This window comes from Pelobates fuscus, chromosome 7 (assembly GCF_036172605.1).
Source record: "Pelobates fuscus isolate aPelFus1 chromosome 7, aPelFus1.pri, whole genome shotgun sequence".
Lineage (NCBI taxonomy): Eukaryota > Metazoa > Chordata > Amphibia > Anura > Pelobatidae > Pelobates > Pelobates fuscus.
This window is the reverse complement of record NC_086323.1, coordinates 6,770,277-6,794,096: the sequence shown is the minus strand read 5'-3', so window position 1 is coordinate 6,794,096 and position 23,820 is coordinate 6,770,277. Positions and strand designations below refer to the sequence as shown.

Here is a 23,820-nt window from a genome sequence, read left to right as displayed (position 1 = left end):
TATTTATATATATATATATATATATACTCTAGGTAGACATTCTAAGCGTTATAAAGGGGTATCCATTCATATATATATATATATATACATTAGGTAGACATTCTAAGCGTTATAAAGGGGTATCCATTCATATATATATATACTCTAGGTAGACATTCTAAGCGTTATAAAGGGATATCCATTCATATATATATACACACATTAGGTAGACATTCTAAGCGTTATAAAGGGGTATCCATTCATATATATATATACATTAGGTAGACATTCTAAGCGTTATAAAGGGGTATCCATTCATATATATATATATACATTAGGTAGACATTATAAGCGTTATAAAGGGGTATCCATTCATATATATATATATATACATTAGGTAGACATTCTAAGCGTTATAAAGGGGTATCCATTCATATATATATATATACATTAGGTAGACATTATAAGCGTTATAAAGGGGTATCCATTCATATATATATGAATATATATGAAAATGAAGTGATAGTATGAGTCGATAAACGGTAATTTAGAACTCAATGTACGAAAAAAGCCCCCAAAAGCTGTGAAGTAATAAATAGCCTATCCGCAATACATGAGTCCGGAAGCAGTCACTGTATGTACGACAGTGACTGGAGGACCAGACGATGGTCAAATGCAAGGCCTAACCTGAACAACGTGCAATGCGAAAGGCAACGTGAGACCCCACATACGTACTTAGCTGAACATACGTAAGAAACGCCTGGAGGGACCGCCGGTCCTGGTCTCTACTAGCTTGGCCTGGGCCCGTAGTGTACGCGGCATGTGAGGAACACCAGCGAGGGACAGGTCGGGGTAATATACAAATTGGTATCTTTGAACTGTTATGTCACAGTAACCAGCAAACCCGTAGCCCGGAAGAGATTACGCATCGAAAAACACGGGATTAGCCTAGTATGGCAGTCCTGACATACCGTTCGCAGTACCCTAAGAGTATGTAACTCACAACCAAAGCAGAGCGGGAAATAAAGTGCCAGGAATACCCGCGTCGGTTATAGGACCCAAAACATAACGATTATGCGTGACGGGTCTGTAGTGTGCCGTCCCCCCAGCGCGCTAGGGGTGCGAGCGTGAGTGTGAGTGAGTGTGTGCTGGCTGACTAGCTAGTGCCGCGATGCGGCGAAACGATTACTCTAGGTTGGTGACAGGTGAGGCCCTGCTATTTGCCAAGCGGCTTGAGAGGCTCTATGTGTTGGCGCGAGGGGGCAGTGTGGCCACTGAACGGTGTGGCGGGGTGTCGGCCTCTCGGTGAAAGTTAAACATAAGATAGAATGGGAGTGACAGGTGAGGCCCTCTCTATGCCACAATGCGAGGCGACTAACTATGATTTGGCCCGAGGGGCAAAGTACCTCCAAGTATGAGGATGGGTGTTGGCCTCGCGGGACCACTAACCTATGGCAAAGAAGCCAGGGGGAATAACAACTAGTGGACACCTAGGAACCTAACAGCCAGCAGTAGCTAACTAAGATGGACGGCTATATAGTGAGAGAGGACATACCATTGAACGAAACGTGGGTGGAAATGAGTTAGGATCGTACAGCTTGACAGAAACTGGAGCGCCCTGCGAGCGTGTCAGAGTCCAGACGGTCGGGACGTTTAAACAAGAACGCGTGTATGATTGTAGGTATGGCCCTCGGGGCTCGTGGTGCCATATCGTGGCCTTGTTCTGTAATGTAGTATGATTTTTTTTTATTTTTTTTTTATATGCGGATCTCGTACATAGTCCTGTCAAAAACGCGTACTTGCCTTAGCCTAGGCTAGTTCTCCAGAACAGCAGTGTGAACTCAGATGCACGCGTCTAGTAACATATGTGCTTGTCTGCGCAGGTGTACAAGGGAAGGTAAACAGGCAATGATAGGACTCAATGTAACGCTGAATATGTTAGGATCGTCAAACAGGTTTAGCAATGCAATGTGCGGCATAATCGTCAAGTATGCATGGCTGCGTATCTGCAAGCGTGAGTTGATGAATGTAAGATGCGCATAACAGTCAGAGCATCTGCGTTTATACTGAAGATGACCAGTAATGACGACGACCTTGTGTGCCCTACCCTTTCATTATAAGACGTCTAACTTTCAAACTCACTAGACTTCAACGTATTTGGACCTAGAGAGCACGGTGACAGATTCCCTATCTAAAATGTACATCTACACGTGAAACAAACAAAAGGACCTCAAAACAAAATAACCACGAATAAAACACCTTTGTAAAAGCATCTTGAAAGCAAGTGTGTTTAAATAGACATAATAAGGCTATCTATATATGTTGACATTCAGTATAGCGAGATAAACGAACTTGATTCCTAAAATGAAAGGAGAGAAATTGAATTATACCAACAGAACATTCCCTCGCTACCGTAAGAACCCGGCGTGAGCAGCATTAAAGTAATCATGAAACGCAAGCTATTTGCGTATTACTCCGGCCGAAAGACATCGGCAAGAGAGTATATGGGTAGTTTAACTTGCAAACTGACCATAGTAAGAGTCTCAAACGAACAGGATAAACGATGATTTGTCAAACTGCCGTGATGACATGATTACCAGGCACCCAGGATTGAGAAACCTGAAATATACAAATGCTGGGGACCTAGCTGAATTGTTTTTTTTTTTTATTAGAATAGTAATGGCCTGACGTAACTGTGATACGGCTTAGGGAGAGGAAACGCATAACAAAAATATAAAAAGCCATGCATTTCGGAGGAAGTGAAACATTGTATAATAGGTTATAACTAGAGAGAGATAAATGGATACACTAACGAGTGAAATCCCTGGCCATGCAGCCATTGATAATTTCATGCAGGTATACCTATATACTAGCAGTTTAATACTCTCGGACGGCAACATCGTAAAGGAATACACAATGAAATAGACAGAACGTGAACCGGTAAATGAAGCTTTAAGAAACAATGAAAAAGGATTGAAACTATGCAGGCTTTCAGACACACCGATGAGAGCAGAGAGAAATAGGAAATGGCACTGTAGCTCTTCATACCAACCATTCCACAATGCTAAAGCTTGGATGACATTTTATAAAATAACAATAATAATTGTTTCGAATAATAATTAACGGAAACCAAAAACGATCTTGTACAAGGGCCCCAGATATCTCCTCGTTAGCTATTTCATCGTGATGACATAGTAACAACGCAGCTTAGCTGTTTCTGCACGGATGAATGAGCGCATTCAGTAAAGAAGATTTAACAGAGTAAATCAAACACTGGATTAAAAATTTTCTGCATAGCAGACCACAAAATGGGGATTCATTTTGCCAATAGATTCTCTGCATTAGAAGCAATCAGAATTGCACATCAACATAATTAATCTGCACAGTTAGTGGACTATTCATTATTAGCTTGGATTTTTGATTCTTTCTGAACAGGCTTAGCACATGGGAGATTACACAAGGAGCGAAATAGAGGCATTACATGTGTTACCAAACGTGTAAACGAATCGTGAAAACAAAAAATTATAGTATTTCCTGATATATCTCTCTCCTCGTGACTTCGGCATGTACTCTGAGGGACATTTCAAATGAACAGGTGATACACGTTACTTCTGGGGCTGAGTATAATGGGAATTGGAGTATGCAGCGGGCTTTTACCAGAAAACGGAGAGTGCAAACGGCAAGTAGACTCTGTCCCCCAGCTGCGGGGGTAATATATGCATTGTACCTTGGACCCTCGCGGACCGTGACAAATAAGAGCAGCGGAAAGGGCAGTCTAGGCGAAACGGTCGGGACGAAGTGTGAGAGAAATGACTGAAAATAAACGAAATCCAACGTAAGTGCAATCGAATGAATTTGACTGAATAAACGAAACCGTTAGACATACAATGTGCGCGGAAACTGCCGACTAGCCCGGCCGTTTGTTTAAACTCACGAATTCCCGCATGGAGTTGCTGTCCGTCGGTTTAGGCGCGTCGCGGAAAATCTGACGTCAGAGGTCTGCGTGCCCCGGAAGCGCAAGGGAATTTCCGAGATCGTCGCAGACAGGTGAGTAAGGGGATTTGCTGGGTTTAAATAGGCATAAAAATCCCTCCCACAACTTCAGGCATACGCCTTCTATATATACACATTAGGTAGACATTCTAAGTGTTATAAAGGGTTATCCATTCATATATATATATACACACACACATTAGGTAGACATTCTAAGCGTTATAAAGGGGTATCCATTTATATATATATATATATATATATATATATACACACATTAGGTAGAAAGCGTTATAAGACCTTACAAGCTCACGGTTACACAGACCAGCTCCGTGCTCCAGGTATAGGGCATAGTGGTACTTACCCCACCTATGAAGGTAAGTTACTTTAAGCGGGAGATACTGACAAAAACAAGCAGGTAAGCAATAAAATAAATACAAACCCACTGACACAGAAACTCATTTCACATTTTGCTTTTCAAAGAAGAAGGTGAAAGTGTTGGTGTTTCAGTTACTTTTTATATAATGATTTAATAATTTTCATGGTAACTGCTTATGTGAACGAGTTGTTGCATTATCTATAGTTGGTGCTTTGTTTGTCATTTTGCATTTATCTCAATTTAACGTCCCAGGACAGAACCCCGAGACACTCCATTTACCAACTTTGTCTAGAATATTGAAAATGTCCCATTTACAGCGACTCTCGGTACTCTATCTTTAAGCTAATGTGTAATTCAAGGATGAGAATTAAGCCAATTGCTCATAACTTGAACACTAACCTTTTGAGAGAAACCGTATAATTCCATAACAAAATCCAAGTACAGTGAGGGGGAAAGTATTTGATCCCCTGCTGATTTTGAACGGTTGTCCACTGACTGAGAAGTGGTCAGTCTATAATTGTATTGGTAGGTGTATTTTAACAGTGAGAGACAGAATAACAAAAATAAATCCAGAAAAACGCATGTCAAAAAAGTTATAAATTGATTTGCATGTCAATGAGTGAAATAAGTAGTTGATCCCCTATCAATCAGCAAGATTTCTGGCTCCCAGATGTCTTTCATACAGGTAACGATCTGAGATTAGAAGGACTCTCTTAAAGGGAGCTTGTTACCTGTATACAAGACACCTGTCCACAGAAGCAATCAGTCAATCAATCAGATTCCAAACTCTCCACCATGGCCAAGACCAAAGAGCTGTCCAAGGATGTCAGATGTCAGGATTGTAGATCTACACAAGGCTAGAATGGGCTACAAGACCATCGCCAAGCAGCTTGGTGAGAGGGTGACAACAGTTGGTGTGATTATACGCAAATGGAGAAACACAAAATAACTGACAGTCTCCCTCAGTCTGATGCTCCATGCAAGATCTCACCGGTAAGGAATCAGCACAGAACAACACAGGAGGAACTTGTTAATGATCTCAAGTTAGCTGGGACCATAGTCACCAAGAAAACAATTGGTAGCACACTACGCAGTGAAGGAGTGAATCCTGCAGCGCCTGCAAGTTTCCCCTGCTCAAGAAAGCACATGTACAGACATGTACAGACCCATCTGAAGTTTGCCAATGAACATCTGAATGATTCAGAGGAAAACTGGGTGAAAGTGTTGTGGTCAGATGAGACCAAAATCGAGCTCTTTGGAATCAACTCAACTCGCCCTGTTTGGAGGAGGAGGAATTATGCCTATGACCCAAAAAAACTGGTGGAAACATTATGCTTTGGGGGTGTTTTACTGCTTTGGGGACAGGGCAACTGCACCACATCAAGGGGACGATGGATGGGGCCATGTACCGTCAAATCTTGGATGAGAACCCCCTTCCCCCAGCCAGGGCATTGAAAACACACACAGCCAAGGCAACAAAGGAGTGGCTCAAGAAGAAGCACATTAAGGTCCTGGAGTGGCCTAGCCAGTCTCCAGACCTTATTCCCATAGAAAATCTGCGGAGGAAGCTGAAGGTTTGAGTTGCCAAACGTCAGCTTTGAAACTTTAATGACTTGGAGAGGATGATTTGATTGCATTCTACTCCAGTCTCCAGACCTTAATTCTTGATGGTAAAGTGTGTATTTTTGCTGATGATACTAAGATATGTATCAGGGTTGATGTTCCAGGAGGGATAAGCCAAATGGCAAATGATTTAGGTAAAAAATGGTCAGAGTTGTGGCAACTGACATTTAATGTGGATAAGTGCAAGGTAATGCATCTTGGACGTAAAAACCCAAGGGCAGAGTACAGAATATTTGATAGAGTCCTAACCTCAACATCTGAGGAAAGGGATTTAGGGGTGATTATTTCTGATGACTTAAAGGTAGGCAGGCAATGTAACAGAGCAGCAGGAAAGGCTAGAAGAATGCTTGGTTGTATAGGGAGAGGTATTAGCAGTAGAAAGAGGGAAGTGCTCATGCCATTGTACAGAACACTGGTGAGACCTCACTTGGAGTATTGTACGCAGTACTGGAGACCGTATCTTCAGAAGGATATTGATACCTTAGAGAGAGTTCAGAGAAGGGCTTCTAAACTGGTTCATGGATTGCAGGATAAAACTTACCAGGAAAGGTTAAAGGATCTTAACATGTATAGCTTGGAGGAAAGACGAGACAGGGGGGATATGATAGAAACATTTAAATACCTAAAGGGAATCAACACAGTAAAGGAGGAGACTATATTTAAAAGAAAAACTACCACAACAAGAGGACATAGTCTTAAATTAGAGGGGCAAAGGTTTAAAAATAATATCAGGAAGTATTACTTTACTGAGAGGGTAGTGGATGCATGGAATAGCCTTCCAGCTGAAGTGGTAGAGGTTAACACAGTAAAGGAGTTTAAGCATGCGTGGGATCGGCATAAGGCTATCCTAACTATAAGATAAGGTCAGGGACTAATGAAAGTATTTAGAAAACTGGGCAGACTAGATGGGCCGAATGGTTCTTATCTGCCGTCACATTATATGTTTCTATGTTTCTATCCCTGCAGTGATACCTGCCACAGAACACAAGGTATAAACATATTCAATAATATACACCTTTTGGTCCACTTTGATGCACTTTATGGTTACGGATATGGATTTATAATATACTCCATGTTAATTTATGCGCTGTACACTTTTTTGTATTTTTTGCTTTTATTTCTGGTGGGGTCACCGTGATTAATCCCACGGTGTATTCTAGCTGGATTTTCAACTTTTATTAGCTCCATTTTATTACACACCAATATTGTATGTTCTCACGACCTGCTTGGATTTTGGGAGTACGAACTAGCGTACTACGCGAACGGGCTATGCTCACAAAGCCTCTAGCATTTCGTTGGGGGTGTGCAAACGAACGTACTTCACGAGGTACATGAGGTTTGTTACACACATACTTACACACCAACACAATGCAATCAACTCATTTTAACACACAGAACACATCCTTACACACTAACACACACAGATACCCACAGGTGCACACACAGGTTCACACATAGATGCACAAACATGCACACACAAAATGAATGAGATTGTGATTTTCTTACCTCGGACGATCAGCCTGAAGAAGGCATTGAGGAGAGGGCTGGCCCCGATGAACCCAGCACTGTACACTCCAGACTGGTTCAACTGAACTGTTTGTAACAACAAGCGGGCAATCCCATCAGTCACATCCACCTTGTAAGTTGTCTGAATGAAGGTTCCTGGAAGACACATATAAACATAGTTACGTTGGCGCAGTGGGTGCGTAATATAACTGGCTGTGCTCCTTCTGAATTGGTGTGTTTGAAGCGTGTGAGCTTTAACTGCTGAGTTATGATAATTATCGACTCAATTTAATATTTTGGGGGTTTTCAAATCACAATATTTTTGGATAAACAGGATATAATTTAATATTTAGAGAACTATTTAATATGCTTTGTATTTCATGATAGAATCATAGATTTTGTGATAGATAATAGATTTTTATATATGATATATTTTTTGATAAAAATAATATTTTGAAAAAAATAATTTTAAAAGTTTATTCAAAAATATGAAATTATTTGAAAAGTTTTTCCAACAAAATTAAAATAAAGGACAATGTGTACAAATATATAACTGTGTGTTTTGTATTATGCATTTTATACCTGAATGTCTCTTGCATAATGTGTTTTAGAACTGTGTCTGTTTTGTATAATGTGTTTTATAACTGTGTGTGTTTTGTATAATGTGTTTTATAACTGTGTGTGTTTTGTATAATGTGTTTTATAACTGTCTGTTTTGTGTACTGTTTTGTATAATGTGTTTTATAACTGTGTCTGTTTTGTGTACTGTTTTGTATAATGTGTTTTATAACTGTCTGTTTTGTGTACTGTTTTGTATAATGTGTTTTATAACTGTGTCTGTTTTGTGTACTGTTTTTTTTTTTTTTTATTCTTTATTTTTGTAGTGCAGGTGATTACATACAGCTTGTCATGCCACAATAGCATTTAACAAGAAAGTCAGGATACATAGCTTACATGGTATAAGGAATTGAGTTAGTCTTGCACTAATTTTTAGAAGGGTATAATAACAGGTTTTTAAACAAACTTGTGAGGTCTATCTAGAATCTGAAGGTGAAGTGTGTTAATACAAAAGGTTATCCTTATTCTATGTCTGCTTTGTTTGGGAGCTGCTAAGTAGGATGTGTTCCAGTTTGGCTGCCCTATCTGTGTGTGTGGAATATGCTTTCAGCCACATAGAGGAATCAACTTATGTCCTAGCGGTTAGACTACACAGGTAATTGTGAAATATGCTAAGCTGTTGTACGTTTCGATGTCGGTAGAAGGTACCGCTGCTGCAACGTGAGTGTAACAGGAATAATGTGTTGACGTTTAGGTTTACATGACAAGGTAATATCAGGCTAGTCTAACATAACTAAAATGTGGGCATGCTTAAGTATGTGTGCATATCAGTGAAGCGGTAGCAGCAATAAAGCTAGAGTCAAGAGATACTGACTGGCATTGTGAGTAACTAGTCAAATATGTTGAGATTAACAAAAACTTTTGGGGGAACATTATAGTCCACCTGACTTGCAGTATCAAGTCGTCTGCTCCTTGCTGGGATCAGCCGACTCCCTGCTGGGGTGTTACAATGTCCTGTGGATGAGCCAGGTGCTCGACCAACGGCTTGTGCAGGGGTAGCGTTAGGTCCGTGTGGCGTGGGTGGAGGAGGCACGGAGAGTGTCGCCTGGATCCCTTCAGCAGTGCCGGTTTCCTTCTATGGGTCAGGTGAGGCTTCCAGAGGGTCCCCTCTGCTTGTGGGCTGGGTCGTCCAGGGCATCGATCCCGGCGGTATCCCAGCTTTGTCAGGGTAATTTGCTTGGGCTTGTGGGTCCACCGGGGGCTCTGCCTGTGCAGGCGTCTCTGTTGGATTCTCTTTGTAGGTGAGTTGTTGCTTCCGCGTGTCGGTTTTATCGGCAGTGTCTTGGGCGAGCCTCCAGTCGGCCTGTATGCCTCAGCTTGTTGTGCTCTGGTTGCCAGTCGCTTCCAGAAGGCGGCCAGTATGGCCTCTAGCCTTTCTCCAAGACTTGGTAGTGCTGCGGTGTGAGTGCACGTGGCGGCGGCCATTTTGCGGGTCCGCGCCTTGTCTCGCTGCTTGCTTGTTTCTGTCATCTGGTGCTTCGCCCATATGTGTCCTCCCAGGGTTGGACCGGGATAACCCCCACCGCTCCAGGAGGGGAGCAGGGTGCTCGTGGGTCTTTGTCTTCGGTGCGGTGGCTGGGAAAGCGGCCGTCTCTCCCTTCCTCCGCTGCCTGTAGGCCACGGCTTGCCATCATGGTCTCCCGATCGCCAGAATACTCGTACAAAGTGTCAGGCTTGTCGCCAGGTCCTCCTGTGTGCAGGTATCCCGGTAGAAAGATTATTTCGTTTTTGTCGAGTAATCGTGAAAAATCTGATTTGTGTAGCAGGAGCTCAGCCTTCGTGCGTCCGCTCTGCTTGCTGGCTTAGCCTTGCCCCCCTGTTTTGTGTACTGTTTTGTATAATGTGTTTTATAACTGTGTCTGTTTTGTGTACTGTTTTGTATAATGTGTTTTATAACTGTCTGTTTTGTATAATGTGTTTTATAACTGTCTGTTTTGTATAATGTGTTTTATAACTGTCTGTTTTGTATAATGTGTTTTATAACTGTTTGTTTTGTGTGTGGTTTTGTATAATGTGTTTTATAACTGTGTGTTCTGTGTGCTGTTTTGTGAAATGTGTTTTATAACTGTGTGTGTTTTGTGTGCTATTTTGTATTATGTGTTTTATAACTGTGCATGTTTTGTGTGTGCATTTTGTACAATGTTTTTTAGAATTTAGTGTGATTTGTATTATGTATTTTATATCTGTGTGCATTTTGTACAATGTGTTTTATATCTGTGTTTATGTTTTGTGTGCTGTTTTGTACTGTGTGTTTTATAACTGTGTGTTTTGTTTAATGTATTTTATGTCTGTGTGCGTTTTGTATAATGTGTTAATGTGTGCTGTTACACACCGTTGTACTTCCACAAGATATCGTTATGTCTTGGTTTTTTTATCCTGGCTTCCAGCTGCACATTCTGATTCACGCTCACTGTCACCGTGGTTTTAACTGGATGTAATTCCGCTGTGGGGAGATATCAATAATTATTACTCTTGTAACAGATGATCAACACGGAAATGTAAAACAAACACTTATCCCTTAAATCACCACATCAAATTGTCCTGAGTTGTTAATAAGGGTAATGTGGTTCTGTTATTGGAACGAAGACATTAAAGGCAACAAGTCAACTACATTCCCAATTTAAAATATAAATCACTTACCGCCGGTGCAGCATGCTAGGAGGGCCCATCATGCACTCAGGGTCACCTAATGGTAAGAGACCCGATCAGTGCTGCGGCCCTTTAATAGCACCACCAGGCCCTTTTAATGATGGCAGTGATTGGAGGTAATTTCCTCCCAGCTAACTCAGAGCCCAGCCGGAGGAGGCAGATGTGTGTCTGTCTATCTGTGTAACTGCATGTGTGTCTGTGTATCTATCTGTATATCTGCATTTCCGTCTATGTATTTGCGTGTCTATATGTGTGTCTGTGTATCTGAATATGTGTCTGCATGTTTGTATGTGTATCTGTCAGTGTGTGCCCCTATGTATATGTGTATGTTAGTGTTTGCATTTGTGTGAGTATCATTCTGTATATCTAAATGTGTTGTGTTGTATATCTGTGTATCTGTATGTGTGTTAGTGTATGTCTGGGTGTCAGTGGGTGTATCTGTGCATACATCTGAGCATTCAAATGTCAACACTACACACACATACACCCCTGCATTCAAATGTCAACACTACATACAGACACACCCCTACATTGAAAGGCAAGCACTACACATCAATATTGAAGATGGCCCTGAGTGAATGTTGACATAGAAAGTCTCACTCTCGGGCAGGTGATGCTAATACAGAGAGTTTCACCCTGAGGCAGTTGATATAGAGGGTCTCGCTCCCAAGCAGTTGATGTTGATATAGAGGGTCTCGCTCCCAAGCAGTTGATGTTGATATAGAGGGTCTCGCTCCCAAGCAGTTGATGTTGATATAGAGGGTCTCGCAGTAGAAGCACATATCTGATTGCAAAACAACTTAGATCCTACCTCACCGATCAGTGAATAAATCACATTATGTAATTTTCATCTCTTCTTGGCATCTGTTCTGTGAACTCATACTCTGTTCTGTAATTTCTCACACTTACTCTCTGCCTCTCCGCCTCAGAGCACGACCTCATTTTCCGACAATTCTCTGCTTCTGAAATACCTTCATTCCTCTAAATGTCTACACAACTAAAATGGATTTAAATCTGTCATCTTTAGGTCAGAACAAGATTTATGTATTGATAAAACATTCTTGGAAAAAAATATTGTAAGAAACCTATAAATTATTGACCAATGTTGGGTGGAATGCGCGCTAGAAGGGAAGAAGCTCCTGGGAACCTGAACCAGAGATCAGATTATGGATGTTTATCTTGGGGTACTTAACCCAGATTAACTGAACAAGTGCAGAGAATGCGGGTCTGTCCTGCTCAGTGAGAGAAAGACACACTACATGATGTCCTCGTAGAAAGTCAGAAAAAAGATACACTACACACTGACCAAAAGTCGGAGAGAAAGATACAGAACATGGCGCCCTCACAGAAAGTCAGAGCGAAAAATACAGAACATGGTGCCCTCACAGAAAGTCGGAGAGAAACATACAGAACGTGGTGTCCACACAGAAAGTCGGAGAGAAAGATACAGAACATGGTGCCCTCATAGAAAGTCGGAGAGAAACATACAGAACATGGTGCCCTCATAGAAAGTCGGAGAGAAAGATACAGAACATGGTGCCCTCACAGAAAGTCGGAGAGAAAGATACAGAACATGGTGCCCTCACAGAAAGTCGGAGAGAAAGATACAGAACATTGTGCCCTCATAGAAAGTCGGAGAGAAAGATACAGAACATTGTGCCCTCACAGAAAGTCGGAGAGAAAGATACAGAACATGGTGCCCTCATAGAAAGTCGGAGAGAAACATACAGAACATGGTGCCCTCACAGAAAGTCGGAGAGAAACATACAGAACGTGGTGTCCTCACAGAAAGTCGGAGAGAAACATACAGAACGTGGTGTCCTCACAGAAAGTCGGAGAGAAAGATACAGAACATGGTGCCCTCATAGAAAGTCGGAGAGAAACATACAGAACATGGTGCCCTCATAGAAAGTCGGAGAGAAAGATACAGAACATGGTGCCCTCACAGAAAGTCGGAGAGAAAGATACAGAACATGGTGCCCTCACAGAAAGTCGGAGAGAAAGATACAGAACATTGTGCCCTCATAGAAAGTCGGAGAGAAAGATACAGAACATTGTGCCCTCACAGAAAGTCGGAGAGAAAGATACAGAACATGGTGCCCTCATAGAAAGTCGGAGAGAAACATACAGAACATGGTGCCCTCATAGAAAGTCGGAGCGAAAGATACAGAACATGGTGCCCTCACAGAAAGTCGGAGAGAAAGATACAGAACATGGTGCCCTCATAGAAAGTCGGAGAGAAAGATACAGAACATGGTGCCCTCATAGAAAGTCGGAGAGAAAGATACAGAACATGGTGCCTTCATAGAAAGTCGGAGCGAAAGATACAGAACATGGTGCCTTCATAGAAAGTCGGAGAGAAACATACAGAACATGGTTCCCTCATAGAAAGTCGGAGAGAAACATACAGAACATGGTGCCCTCATAGAAAGTCGGAGAGAAACATACAGAACATGGTGCCCTCATAGAAAGTCAGAGAGAAAGATACAGAACATGGTGCCCTCATAGAAAGTCGGAGAGAAACATACAGAACGTGGTGCCGTCACAGAAAGTCGGAGAGAAACATACAGAACATGGTGCCCTCATAGAAAGTCGGAGAGAAACATACAGAACATGGTGCCGTCACAGAAAGTCGGAGAGAAACATACAGAACGTGGTGCCCTCATAGAAAGTCAGAAAGAAAGTTGTTATTATGGATTTAGTATTTATTTATTTTTTATTGTATATTTCCTTGTGCTCTATAGAGTGAAGCAATGTGGACTCTGTAGTCTTTTATGTATGTGAGCCTGGGGTAGTGTGAGGGCGTGTAAAGAACTATGGGTATTGTAGGATATTGAACTTTAGAATTGGAGGTATAGCAGATGCGGAAGCGACGTGCCGGCACTTTATCAACACGGCACTTCCAGGGACACCTCTGGATACAATAAAAAATAGAATAAAGCCCCCTAAAATAATCCGTCTATTGGATACCGATCCTGGAACTCCACCTTTAAAAGGAGAATTAAGCAGGAATGGAACTATCGATTGAGAAAGCCTTTCTGAAGAGGCTGAAACATGTCTCAAAGAACAGGAGCAGTATTCTATTAACCTTTATTTGTTTTTATATATATTTATTTTATCTTTTTTTTATTGTTTCAAATAAATGTACATTTGCTTATACAAGTTAATATACTGCCTCCTACCCTTCAAAAGGGTTCTACCACCGATGGTAAACTACTTAAATACTTGGAGCCAGTTCATTATAGGCTCCCAAAGAAGGTGAGCAAAAAAAGGTGTGTTAGCAAAAGGAGTGTTTCACAATTGATTTATATATGAATACCAATCAAAGGTTGCCTCTTTTTACAGAGGAGTGTGTATAACAAAAGTGCTCAAAAAAGTCAGAAAGTGATTTACAGAAAAACTAGTTACGGCGCACTCAGACATGTAAAAATTCACAACTAAGAAGGCTACTCTAAAACGCCTATCTAAGAGAATAAATATGGGGATTTAGTTCCACCATATGGCCATATGATGTTAAGCCCACTACTGCTTCAAAGTACCCCAATATCAGTGGGTCCTACGCTAATAACAAAAATGTGGGAGATAAATTAAATAGTACTAGTGCTAAACATAAGCAACAGTGTATTAAATTAATTTCTTTGTAAGAGCAAAGTGAGTATACAATAAAGAGTGATAAAAGCAATTAAAAACAGTGTAACAACTAAACAATTAAAGTGTTGGTGCTTGAATGAGTATACTCACATTTGCAGATAATATCTGTGCTGCATGAAGAAAATAATAAAAGTGACATGACTATAAAACTCCTCCTATTTATACACACCTGTGGCCACCTCTAAAGAGGTCTCAGAAGCTGGGGGGCCTGGGCGGGGTGCTTAACTCCAAAGGAATCTGGTCTGGATTCCAAATATATTTGCACAAAGGAGAGATTGGGGGCACACCCGAAAGATGCATTATGCATGAAAGGTGCTGCCGCAGTGACCAAAATTCATACAGAAAAACTAGTTACGGCGCACTCAGACATGTAAAAATTCACAACTAAGAAGGCTACTCTAAAACGCCTATCTAAGAGAATAAATATGGGGATTTAGTTCCACCATATGGCCATATGATGTTAAGCCCACTACTGCTTCAAAGTACCCCAATATCAGTGGGTCCTACGCTAATAACAAAAATGTGGGAGATAAATTAAATAGTACTAGTGCTAAACATAAGCAACAGTGTATTAAATTAATTTCTTTGTAAGAGCAATTATTTATTGTAATTATTTATTGTAATTTATTGTATAGAGCTCTTTATTGTATACTCACTTTGCTCTTACAAATAAATTAATTTAATACACTGTTGCTTATGTTTAGCACTAGTACTATTTAATTTATCTCCCACATTTTTGTTATTAGCGTAGGACCCACTGATATTGGGGTACTTTGAAGCAGTAGTGGGCTTAACATCATATGGCCATATGGTGGAACTAAATCCCCATATTTATTCTCTTAGATAGGCGTTTTAGAGTAGCCTTCTTAGTTGTGAATTTTTACATGTCTGAGTGCGCCGTAACTAGTTTTTCTGTATGAATTTTGGTCACTGCGGCAGCACCTTTCATGCATAATGCATCTTTCGGGGTGCCCCCAATCTCTCCTTTGTGAGAAAGTGATTTACAGGCAGCTCAATACACTGGTGTGGAAATATCCTCTATTCCACTGAATAAATTTAGTAGATATTGGTGCGGTGTAAGTGACAAGGACCTACACCTATAAGTGGAGCGCTCAAACACAGATAAATCTTACCAAAACGTAGTCTCATTCAATGGTAAAATATGGGGTACATGTCAAAGTAAAATACAGAAAATACAATATAGTGTAGATGGTACTGAAAAATGGCTTCACAGTGATTATAATGATTTCGTGCTGAATATTACACTCACATTTCAAGGAGCCTGTATATAGAAAACACTGGCTCCGTATCAAGGCTTGTGTGCTGTTATGGTAGCACCACCCTCCTACTTCGGCTTGAAGAATTTCTCAGGAACACGAAAAAAAGGGAAGAAAGCAGACCAATGTGTAGACTTATGGTGATAAATGACACAGGTATGTGTTCAATAAATGAGGTGCTCACCTGGTCCTGAGCCTACGAATCCCGGCTCTAGGTGTGTAGGTGTTGTGCCAATTTGAATGGGGATGGCACTTCCCCTGTGAGGATTCCTTGGAGGCTCCAAAAAGGACTTGGATGAGGTTTTGAATGAAAATGGTGAATTTATTGGTTTAAAATAAACATAAAAACAAAGATGATAAAAGTCCTCAAAAAAAAGTCCTTTAAAAATGGCCAATACGCGTTTCACTCTCAAATAGAGCTTCTTCAGTCAGCTGTAATGTTAGTCCTCTGGAGGATTCAGAGGACTAACATTACAGCTGACTGAAGAAGCTCTATTTGAGAGTGAAACGCGTATTGGCCATTTTTAACCCCTTAAGGACAGACGACGGATATATTCCGTCATGATTCCCTTTTATTCCAGAAGTTGTGTCATTAAGGGGTTAAAGGACTTTTATTTGAGGACTTTTATCATCTTTGTTTTTATGTTTATTTTAAACCAATAAATTCACCATTTTCATTCAAAACCTCATCCAAGTCCTTTTTGGAGCCTCCAAGGAATCCTCACAGGGGAAGTGCCATCCCCATTCAAATTGGCACAAAACCTACACACCTAGAGCCGGGATTCGTAGGCTCAGGACCAGGTGAGCACCTCATTTATTGAACACATACCTGTGTCATTTATCACCATAAGTCTACACATTGGTCTGCTTTCTTCCCTTTTTTTCGTGTTCCTGAGAAATTCTTCAAGCCGAAGTAGGAGGGTGGTGCTACCATAACAGCACACAAGCCTTGATACGGAGCCAGTGTTTTCTATATACAGGCTCCTTGAAATGTGAGTGTAATATTCAGCACGATATCATTATAATCACTGTGAAGCCATTTTTCAGTACCATCTACACTATATTGTATTTTCTGTATTTTACTTTGACATGTACCCCATATTTTACCATTGAATGAGACTACGTTTTGGTAAGATTTATCTGTGTTTGAGCGCTCCACTTATAGGTGTAGGTCCTTGTCACTTACACCGCACCAATATCTACAATTGATTGATATGTTTAAGACATACTGCACCAAATGCACTCTGCTTCCTTTCTGTCTATTACATATAACTACTGAGGATTTCCTTCTGAGACCTGCATCGAAGAAGGTTGTGTTGCCACCTTAAAGGGACAGAGGCCTGCACGTTTAGAGCTCTTTAAAACGTGAGTTTATTACCTGCTACTATACCTACACTTTTGGATTATCACAGTATCACATTATATCTGTTTCTTTTTTATCTTTTATATATGTTTCGAATGCCCCATGATTTAAGAGGTAAGTGTGACTTTATTTATTAGCGTTTCACTCATCACTTGTGGGTGTTAAGATGGTCAGTCACATAAACACTGAGTTTCTGTACATTTTATTTGTATGGGTTTGCTGGATAGTAACCATAGAGTGTTTCAAGCTGGTGATCACAAGATTTATTTTATATCATTAAAATCATTTACATATTTTTGTTTTTTTAAACACATCTTAAAGGGACACTATAGTCACCAAAACACCTGAAGCAGTCTTGGTACATAGATCATGTCCCTGTAGTCTCACTGCTCAATTCTAGGATTCACTTTGTTTATACAGTCCTAGCCACACCCACTCACACGGTCATCATGAAAAAAGGTTTCATTTTCAATCAGATCTTACAGCACAGTATGTTTACTTTAGAAGTCATTGAACTTTAATTACACAAAGGAGGCTGCTACAGGCTCAAGAAGGTAATCAACAGAGAAGGAGAGAAATTCGAAACTAAACGTATTGTGCAATAAAGGAAGCTAGTCTAAAAATGTAGACTATTTTAAGGTAGGTGTGTTGGGCAGCTGTCACAGCCATTAGTGGTGTGACTAGGGCTGTATAAACAAAGTCATTTAGTGAGAATTGAGCAGTGACACCAAAATTACTTCATTAAGATAAAGTTGTTTTGGTGTTGGAGTGTCCCTGTAATAACCAAAATCCAGCAATATGCAATGGTTTGGCTGTCATGGCACGGTGCCAGTTTTGGTCCAGGTGATATGCAAGTGATGGGCAACAGTAATTGCAGAAATCAGATAGATTGTTATTGGTAGCACCTCTCCCTTCATCGTCCCTCTGTGTCCTCTACCCCTTCTATTTATTGTAAAATGTAACCCTGTGTGTCGAGCTATTCAGACACTGTTAATGTTGCAATGTCTGTATTGCAAGCGGACTTTAAAAAAAGAATTACAAAAACAAAACCAGGGGAACCGAGCGGTGGACAGAGCTCCAGGTACTCTCGGATCAGTTTTCATCCTTCTGGGATGAATATAATCAGTAGCACTTCGTGATCATGGCTAATAAACTCCATGATGTGTCTTTTCTGGTTAAATACATTGATGGTTTTATTCTTAGTAAAACAAGTTGGAGCTACACTTACTCAGCCAGGAAGGAGAGGGCTGCAGAGATACAGGGCTTCATTGCAGGCTGCAGTAACAGCACACTGATGCTTGGTTTCAGGCACTCAGCTATACTAACAATACGTGGGCATTATATCAGCATTTAGACATTATTCCAACTTTCTGGTAGCATTTTCCTGAATTTAAATTCCCTAAAATGCCAACAGGCTCCTTACAGATCCCAAAAAGCAGTGTTCCTTTTAGTTACACTTACTGTAGGTGGCCAAATGGTATTTCTAACTCTGTGCTATTATTCCCTGTCTGAGAAATTCCAAAACAAGGAATTCTGTAAACGCTCTAAAGCTTTTATCCGCCCCAATATTTTCTGCAAAAATGAAAGAATAAATGAAAATTAATATTGGCTGCATTTTGAAACATTTTGTTTATCCTTGAAAAGCGGTCTAATGATTACATAGCTGTTTTATCCTATATTTATGTGCTGGTTTGTAAAATAGGCATTAGGCTGTTTTTTTAAATTATTTTTAAGCAAACGATCTTGGTATATGATAGAAACATTTAAATACATAAAGGGAATCAACACAGTAAAGGAGGAGACTATATTTAAAAGAAGAAAAACTACCACAACCAGAGGACATAGTCTTAAATTAGAGGGACAAAGGTTTAAAAATAATATCAGGAAGTATTACTTTACTGAGAGGGTAGTGGATGCATGGAATAGCCTTCCAGCTGAAGTGGTAGAGGTTAACACAGTAAAGGAGTTTAAGCATGCGTGGGATAGGCATAAGGCTATCCTAACTATAAGATAAGGCCAGGGACTAATGAAAGTATTTAGAAAATTGGGCAGACTAGATGGGCCGAATGGTTCTTATCTGCCGTCACATTCTATGTTTCTATGGTAGTGAAGAGGTTAACGGCAGAGCTGTCAACTCATAAAACTGATTAAAGAAATGTAATTAAAAATACTATGAGAAAAATACAGAACATATAGCACCCTTAATGTCCTCCGATATTTTATAGATAATGAGTATAGATTCTGTGTTAACAGTAGATCTGAAACAATTCTGTTTTAATGTTATTAGAGATCAAATAGCAGACGTTTCCCTTCTGGGCTTTTTCTGCAGATATTTCCTATTTTTCATAAAATGGGGTTTATTCTCCAAAGCATGAATTGTAAAATGACACAGAGATTCCAAATAGTTTGGCCATTTCGTCAATTCTCTGTCATTGCTACAGTGTGAGTTGACCTGGAATTCAAAATGAATTCAAAGGGAATTAGGAATTTAGGCCAAACTAGAAAATTCTATTGGCTAAGTTTGAAATTGATTTCAGGGCAATTCGCGCCCCGTTTGTGTCATTTCACCCTTGTTTAATGCACGGCACACACACAGCTATTTTATGAAAGGAATTCGTAACTTTGGGCGTATTGTAAGAACGTCCCAGTTTGCACACAGTTTGGTTTTGTTTTACTGGACGAGAATCCTTATCTCACATTCTCTTTCCTGCTTTTAAGAGCAGGTCTTTATCATGGCGTTTCTTTTAACAGAGAAAGTGGTTTCCTTAAAGCGACTGATTGGCCTTTAAAGTATTTTACTATTTGTGTCTTGTGAGAAGGGACATGTTTTGCTTTTCCCCGGGAAGTTGCGAATAATTCTCATTAGTATTTTCTGTTTATTTGTCTGACTCGGAATAATAACATTGTGACCACCTTACAGACTAAATAAATCCTAGCAATGGAAAACAGGGGTATCAAAGGGAATTGCACATGTTAGGGCACAGTATTCGAGTATTTTAAAGCAGGACAGTTGGAGAATGTCTCCAGCTCACCTATTGTCACCTAAAGCTTGCAATCCTCTGTGTAATATCAATCCCCACAGTAAAGTTCTGTTATATTTCACTATGGTAAGAGGCAGAGCCCGGAGAGATAGAAAATAAATCATTTCACTTATTGAAGGTTTGGTGACCATAAAATGAAACTCCAGTAACAGTACGGATATCGCAAAGTCGTGAAAGCACTGACCCAATGGGCAGCCATAATTCTAAGACAAAAACGTTAGACATACTAGAACTGGCGCTAACTCGGCTTTGTATAGCCCTGCCGAGCTTATTCAAACAGTTTTTGGGGAGATGCCGTTTAATTGTCACCTCTCTGCTGTAGCAAAGTCAAAGAAATCCAAGTTCCAAGTGGCCAGCTTAACTTTATATTGAAAACTGTCTGGAGTTTAACCAAAATCCTTATTCAACTGTGAATAAAAAACTAACAGGGACGCAGGCTTTGATACATTAACGTAACCCAAGCGAACGTTGGATGTTTCACCGATGTCTCTACCCTTGTTTAGTACGTATGTCTGTAACCAATCTGCTTATCCTATATGTACACTTTATCACGTGTAACCACTGTACTAAAACCTTTCAATAAAAATGAGATTGTCAAAAAACAAAACTCACTAACAGGGCTGTCAGAATGAGAAAAAACATTGACTGATGATAGTTGATTAGCGGAATTTCATTCACAATAAAGTCTTACCGGTTGGACTGTTGTAAACATAGAGAATTTTTGTGTGTTCCGTGGGCCCCTTCCCGGTGCAGTAGAAAACTCCCACAAGCTCGCTGGGGGAGAATTTGTGAGCTTGCACCTCATTCCCCTGTGAGCTTGTAGAGAACGGCGTCACCACTGGGATGCGCACAATGGTATTATCGCGTTCTATCAGCAGATCCGAGGCTTTCATGTCTCGTTCGCCTGTCACGCATCGCATGACAAAGTCAGAAATACGATGCTTCGGGAAAGTAGACACCATGGTGACATCAAGAACGGCTCCTGATGGGCAAAGAACAGAAAATTAGTAAAGTGATAAAGTATATAAAAGTCTTGAAAGGCTGAATAAGATGATGGTTTCGTTTATCACACTGATTAATTACAGAATGATTCCGGAGCCGTGTCTGAACACGCATTGTGATATATCAATGGATCCACGGTGATCATTGATCTATGTATATCTGAGCATCCCTCCCAGCATACATACACAAACAAGATTATTGGAAGGATAAAACCACCGCCAATCTATAGAGTGGAGCACATCAAATGGTGTGTATATACAGTAAAACACCTACCCCTATTTGGGGAGCAGTAAATACTGTAGGGTCTCCTAAAAAAGAAAAAAATCTCTATTGTGCAGATAACTTTAAAATGTAAGACCCCTATGTGAAGTAGTGATGGTTCAACTCGTGGTTCTGAGCCAGATATGACAGGCTCAGGTCGTATTTGCAGTATTGTACTTAGGTGACACAATACCCCTTCCAGATTCTGTGGTCTATACTCTCAAGGAGACAAAAGGTGGAGAAATAAGAGATAATCCTCCTAATGTAATACAGTAAATGTCCAGGTAGCTTATACATACCATAAAAGACAGCTCACCTTCGCTAGAGCCCAAAGAACCTGCCTCTAGGTATAGTCACTTGTGTGCCTATCAAGGTGGCGCAGCCAGTTAAAAGGCTCGTGGAACCTTAGTGTTCCATATTAAACAAAGAGGGGGAGTGACCAGGGGCGGGGCGGTTCTGAGAAATTTTATGTGATTTACTAATAACAATGTATACAGCTATAATGTAAGTTACATAAATTTACATACATTTAAAGAACAATGTATCTTATTTACAGATACTGATTTCACAGTAATTTAAAGACATGTAGACTGTGAGTACATACCTTCCAAGTGTCCCTATTTTGGGCCTAAATACCTCTGTCCCTATTTTCTATCCTAATGTCCCTCTTTTATAGGAGTTCTATAGCGTTGGTGTGTCTGAGTGTATAACAGAGCTCCACAGCAATAAAAAGTAATGTGTCTGAGTGTATCACAGAGCTCCACAGTAATAATACTCCCAGTAATGTGTCTGAGTGTATAACAGAGCCCCACAGCAATAATACTCCCAGTAATGTGTCTGAGTGTATAACAGAGCTCCACGGTAATAATACTCCCAGTAATGTGTCTGAGTGTATAACAGAGCTACACAGCAATAATACTCCCAGTAATGTGTCTGAGTGTATAACAGAGCCCCACAGCAATAATACTCCCAGTAATGTGTCTGAGTGTATAACAGAGCTCCACAGTAATAATACTCCCAGTAATGTGTCTGCGTGTATAACAGAGCTCCACAGCAATAATACTCCCAGTAATGTGTGTGAGTGTATAACAGAGCTCCACAGTAATAATACTCCCAGTAATGTGTCTGCGTGTATAACAGAGCCCCACAGCAATAATACTCCCAGTAATGTGTCTGAGTGTATAACAGAGCCCCACAGCAATAATACTCCCAGTAATGTGTCTGAGTGTATAACAGAGCTCCACAGTAATAATACTCCCAGTAATGTGTCTGCGTGTATAACAGAGCTCCACAGCAATAATACTCCCAGTAATGTGTCTGAGTGTATAACAGAGCTCCACAGTAATAATACTCCCAGTAATGTGTCTGCGTGTATAACAGAGCTCCACAGCAATAATACTCCCAGTAATGTGTCTGAGTGTATAACAGAGCCCCACAGCAATAATACTCCCAGTAATGTGTCTGAGTGTATAACAGAGCCCCACAGCAATAATACTCCCAGTAATGTGTCTGAGTGTATAACAGAGCTCCACAGCAATAATACTCCCAGTAATGTGTCTGAGTGTATCACAGAGCTCCACAGCAATAATACTCCCAGTAATGTGTCTGAGTGTATAACAGAGCTCCACAGCAATAATACTCCCAGTAATGTGACTGAGTGTATAACAGAGCTCCACGCAATAATACTCCCAGTAATGTGTCTGAGTGTATAACAGAGCTCCACAGCAATAATACTCCCAGTAATGTGTCTGAGTGTATAACAGAGCTCCACAGCAATAATACTCCCAGTAATGTGTCTGAGTGTATAATAGAGCTCCACAGTAATAATACTCCCAGTAATGTGTCTGAGTGTATAACAGAGCTCCAAAACAATAACACTCCCAGTAATGTGTCTGAGTGTATAACAGAGCTCCACAGCAATAATACTCCCAGTAATGTGACTGAGTGTATCACAGAGCTCCACAGCAATAATACTCCCAGTAATGTGTCTGAGTGTATAATAGAGCTCCACAGTAATAATACTCCCAGTAATGTGTCTGAGTGTATAACAGAGCTCCACAGCAATAATACTCCCAGTAATGTGTCTGAGTGTATAACAGAGCTCCACAACAATAACACTCCCAGTAATGTGTCTGAGTGTATAACAGAGCTCCACAGCAATAATACTCCCAGTAATGTGTCTGAGTGTATAACAGAGCTCCACATCAATAATACTACCAGTAATGTGTCTGAGTGTATAACAGAGCTCCACAGCAATAATACTCCCAGTAATGTGTCTGAGTGTATAACAGAGCTCCACAACAATAACACTCCCAGTAATGTGTCTGAGTGTATAACACAGCTCCACAGTAATAATACTCCCAGTAATGTGTCTGACTGTATAACAGAGCTCCACAGCAATAATACTCCCAGTAATGTGTCTGAGTTCTGAGTGTATAACAGAGCTCCACAGTAATAATACTCCCAGTAATGTGTCTGAGT

At 40.5% G+C, this 23,820-nt stretch overlaps 1 protein-coding gene across 2 annotated transcripts in view; it reads right to left on the bottom strand.

Annotated features, from left to right (window-relative positions):
• The window catches only part of TIE1 (tyrosine kinase with immunoglobulin like and EGF like domains 1), a 75,656-nt gene that overhangs the window by 34,465 nt on the left and 17,371 nt on the right, over positions 1-23,820 (bottom strand). Inside the window, exons 2-4 of one of the 2 annotated variants that reach the window (XM_063427654.1) lie at positions 20,768-21,058; positions 10,428-10,538; positions 7,478-7,633 (exon numbers count right to left, since the gene is read on the bottom strand). In XM_063427654.1, the coding sequence (XP_063283724.1) occupies positions 7,478-7,633; positions 10,428-10,538; positions 20,768-21,058 (558 nt within the window). Of the gene's footprint in view, positions 1-7,477; positions 7,634-10,427; positions 10,539-14,485; positions 14,550-20,767; positions 21,059-23,820 lie in introns of those variants that run through there. The other variant, XM_063427655.1, reaches the window with a different exon arrangement.